We start from the raw sequence: 4,749 nt of genomic DNA on the forward strand, positions 1-4,749 counted from the left end.
TCATAAAAGAAGACAAGGAGCATTGCGTTGCGTTACGCCGGACCTGCGGATCTACTGCATGAAGTGAAGGCATTTCTCTCTCCCTCGCCTCCACCTTCCTCCCACCCTCTGCTTTTAGTGGAGTCGGTCAGCTGACTGTCTGGAGCTGTCAAGACTGCATTGTGTGCCCTCCTCTCCTCTGTTCTCCTCCCCCTTGTCCATTTCTATTTCAGCTCTCCCATTGGAGCGCTCGGTGCTACAGATCCATCCTTTCAGCTCGACGTCACAGTGCGCTATAAGGATAAAGCACTGGCTGGCTTCAAGCGCAGTCTGCTGGATACCAGAGAGTGGGAGATAGCGAGAGAGAGGCGAGCCTTTAAATCTCTGCGGTGCAGAGCTGGAAAAGCTGCTTCTCAGCGAAAATCAGACGCCCTACTTACTTTGCTTATTTGCTCCTAAAATTTTCCTGGAGAAAAAAGGGACTTACAACCAAGAAGGTGCAACGAGGACTGGTGCCCGTCTCAGCGAACAAACGTGATACTTCTTTTATCATTATAATTATTATTTATGTTTATTTTTTGTGAATACGCTTCGACTGAATGGACTGAGGCTTTACTTTTGCACTGAGACGCACTGCTTTCTACCTCCTGCCTGGTCTCTCTGCCAGATTATCCCAGCAGAAGTAGGCTATATGACGCAAACCCTGTGCAGAGCATTAGTCTGAAAGTTTTCTTCCAATACTTTTTCCGTTTTTTTTTCTTTTTTCCACCAATCACACGGTGTTTCATGCTACAACAAGTCAGTGCACAGCTGTGGAGGAGCCAAAAGAACTATTGCATGAAACAGGAAAGGAGAGAAGAGACCCTGATTAATAAGTCAGTTTTTGGGACGCTCGCAAGTACCTTTGCATATTTGCAAAAGAGTCGCGACAGCAACATGAGTGCAGACATGAGCATGGGCCCGGAGCTACCCAGCAGCCCTCTGGCTCTGGAATACGTCAATGATTTTGATCTGATGAAGTTTGACGTGAAGAAGGAAGGCCTGGCCGGGCTGGAACGCAACGGGGTGCGCCAGTGCAACCGTCTCCAACCTCAAGGCTCTGTGTCTTCCACCCCAATCAGTACACCCTGCAGCTCGGTGCCATCCTCACCCAGCTTCAGTCCCACAGAGCAGAAAAACCACCTAGAGGAGCTGTACTGGATGCCGAACAGCGGGTACCATCAGCAGATAGACCCGCAGACCCTAAGCCTGACCCCAGAGGACGCAGTTGAGGCCCTGATTGGAGTCACAACTCACGGCCACCCTCCGCCCCCGCATGTTCAACAGCAGCTGCAGCAACAGCAAGGCGCTTTCGAGGGCTACAGGGGCCCACATCACCACCACAGCCACCACGGCCACGGCCAGCAGCACCATCACCCATACGGTGGGGGCATCCCTCACCACGCCGAGGAACTGTCCGGACACCCGGGTGGACACAACCACCCGCACAGCCAGCATCACCATCACCACAGCCAGGACCCCGACAGTCCGTCCCCGGTCTCCCCAGAGTCCCACCAGCCCCTCCATCATCACCGCCACCATCACCACCACCATCCACACGGCCACCTGAACCAGTCGGCGGCGCACCACGGCTCCGGAGGCGGACTCAACGTGGAGGACCGTTTCTCCGATGAGCAGCTCGTGTCCATGTCAGTGAGGGAGCTCAACAGACACCTAAGGGGCTTCACCAAGGACGAGGTCATCCGTCTCAAGCAGAAGAGGAGGACCCTGAAGAACCGGGGCTACGCGCAGTCCTGCCGGTTCAAGCGGGTGCAGCAGAAACACGTGCTAGAAAACGAGAAGACGCAGCTGATGAACCAGGTGGAGCAGCTGAAGGCGGAGATCAGCCGGCTGGCGAGGGAGAGGGACGCCTACAAACTCAAGTGTGAGAAACTGACGGGGTCAGGGGCCAATAACGGGTTCCGCGAGGCTGGCTCAACCAGTGACAACCCTTCATCTCCAGAGTTCTTCATGTGAGTGTTCATAGCCTTTTCTTGTGAACCCCCCCCCTTACAACAAACTATAAATGACTGACTGGCTAATGAACGAAACAAAAGACTGACTGGCTAATGAACAAACGTTAATAATTCACACATCCCATACTGTTTATGATTATACTAATAACGGTAACAATTATATTCATATTAGAGGAATAATTAGTATTCTCATATATAATCATCTCTCATCCATCCTCCATTCACGTGTCAACTGAGATACAAAGAGCAAGGTAAAGTGTCTAATCAGTTGCAGCATCTTTGTAGATTAGTTGCTTGTAGTGAAGAGACTTTTCTTCTTCCAAGAAGAGGATCGGCCGATGAACTTTTTTTTTGTTCTCATTTGAGACTACAGCTTTCAAATAATCTGTGTGTAGTGTGGGATGGCGTCGAGGCAGTTGTCTTGTAATTTTGTTCTCCAACATGATGACATTGTTATGAAACAACAAGTAGGCCTGGTCGCGCAGCCTGCAACACATGAGACTCACATTCGACAAGTGGGCCCGTAATCGGAGAAACTCTCCAAAAGCAAAGACTTCACTTTATGCAAATCAAACTTCTGTACTAACCCGTTAGGGGGGGGGAGGGGGTGGGGTGACATTTTATGCTACATCTCATTGATTTATTGCCTGCTTGGTTATATTCGAATATATATTGAAACAAAAAATCTGCATTAAATATTAATCCTGCATGCTGGACATGTACGGTAATAATTTCTATTTTGTACTTTCATCTTCTCGTGTATATTAAAAGCATGTTGTTGATCTGCGCTTCTCCATAGTTGTGGGGGTTAGAGAAATGCAGCGGGGACATAACAGCAGGACTGCCGGTGCAGGATCATATGGTGTGGGTTTTTCTGGGGCTTGTAAATATTATGCAAACGCAAAACTGCACAACAAGATTGAGGAGGCTGGTTTGAACCTTTCTTTCTTTGTGTTGTGTTTTATTTCATTTATTTTTACGTTTTTTTTTAATCATTTGGGGAACTGATTAAGACAGGAGTGCATTGTCAGTTGCGTATAAATACAGCAAACTTTGTGTGTCAAGTGCACTTTTGGATAATGATTTGCAAGTTTTCATTTTGAATTTTGTGCAGACCTCCCTACAGGAAGACATACTATGATACTATATTGTAATATTATTTAAGACAGGCCGAAGTGTAAAGTTTTAGAGTAATATTTGGACACATGTTGAAGAGACAAACGTGTGGGTGTGATATTCACAGACTGCACAGAATAGGCTGTTGCGCATTGAGGCCAAGTTTTCCACCTACTGTTTAACACACACAGTGTGGGTTAGTGCTCTGTGTCATTTTAACTCAAAGTGGCTTTTGCGGCACTAACTGAGAAAAGTGCAGTCTGCCTTTCTACTCTTTAACCAACCACATCAAACCCAAACAAAAACTTTATCCTCTTATTCAGATTGGCGGCCATATGTAGCATGTTTTCACTAGGCCTAATACTAAATTATATATTTAACAATATTTAGAAAAAGTGCAAAAACATACTTGCCAGGGATTTCATGTAAAGTTAATATTTAGATAATGCAAGTTTGACTATTAATCTATGTTTTCCTGATTTTTTTCTGCCGGTCAGTAAAAAGGGGATTCAGGTTGTGCAAATTCTCAAAATGAAAGCAACATGTACGTTATGTAATATGTTTTTTTTCTGTCTGTTTTATTATTATTTGTTGATTCTGGTTCTGCTGGCCAGATGCATAGTTAAAGTTTTTATTTTATGATTTAAATTAACAAACTGTGGGATCATATCGAATAAGCATGGTGCTTGCATTTGAAACGATTATTGAAAAGTCACGCATTTAACAATCTTTGGTTTGTTATTGATTCAACTGTGTTGAAATCAAACTGAAACTGCAGCAGCGGGTTGTTGTTATGTTTTCACAAATTTCATGTAACTTTGCGATGATGGAGATCAATTTTCAATCCTGTTTATATAGATAATGGTTGAACACTTAAATTTGAACCGTTCCATTCAGGCTGGTTTCTGTTTTGTCTTATTTTTTGTTGTTTTTGGAAGAAATTGTTTCCTATTTTGCTTATTAAAGTCATTGAAATGGCAATAATTACCTCTCAGACTTTTTTTTCTTCTGCAATAGGAAAGATCTGTGATTTGATGACAAAATCAGGCGCAGAGTGAGTCATGACATTAGTAATAATTCCACACACTGCAGTCAAAACGCACTCAGTTTTAAAAGTTCCAACCACAGCACTTGTGCAGAGTATTGGAGAAATAGTTTTGTCTATTAAGAAGTCATGTGCACTAACGTTTAAATAATCTGCATTTCATTTGTCCTTGGCTTTTACTAAATGTCCAGTCTTAAGAAATATGTGTCAACTTTGGGTCAAAGTTTGCTGTGATTAGATCAGCGGGTCTGGCCGTGTGTGGCCCTGCAGGGAGATTCCTATACAAGCTGCTGGGCTCTGCAGGCGTGCTGACTTCTGCAGAAACCCCGTTGTGACAGAAGCGCGGCGTAAAAGGAGATCTTTGACCTTGCAACATAACGAGGAAGACATGGAAACCTCAAATTTACATGAAATGGTAAATAGGTTTTGGTTTTCTGTGTACATGGCTTTGGATACACTTAAGTGCTAGATCCGGCTGGTTGTTAATGAACTCAATTTGGGTCTTAAAAAAGTCTGACCCTGTCGTCTAATGCGCTGAGCCAGACCTCCGCTTCAAAATAATCCTCTGTGTGCGCCTGGGGGGGTGTGATATTT

General features: G+C 44.7%; 1 protein-coding gene across 1 annotated transcript; it reads left to right on the forward strand.

Moving 5' to 3' along the window:
• The first annotated feature begins 291 nt into the window (after window positions 1–291).
• Window positions 292–2,982, forward strand: mafba (MAF bZIP transcription factor Ba). The gene has a single exon (XM_020608149.1). It carries the CDS (start codon window positions 766–768, stop codon window positions 1,993–1,995), a length of 1,230 nt encoding a protein of 409 aa, XP_020463805.1. The 5' UTR covers window positions 292–765; the 3' UTR covers window positions 1,996–2,982.
• The last annotated feature ends 1,767 nt before the right edge of the window (window positions 2,983–4,749 follow it).

The sequence above is a fragment of the Monopterus albus genome, unplaced genomic scaffold, assembly GCF_001952655.1.
Source record: "Monopterus albus unplaced genomic scaffold, M_albus_1.0 scaffold91.1, whole genome shotgun sequence".
NCBI lineage: Eukaryota > Metazoa > Chordata > Actinopteri > Synbranchiformes > Synbranchidae > Monopterus > Monopterus albus.

Excerpts from the sequence above, each read along its gene's own strand:
- mafba (XM_020608149.1), top strand. The coding sequence starts at position 766 with ATGCTACAACAAGTCAGTGCACAGCTGTGGAGGAGCCAAAAGAACTAT.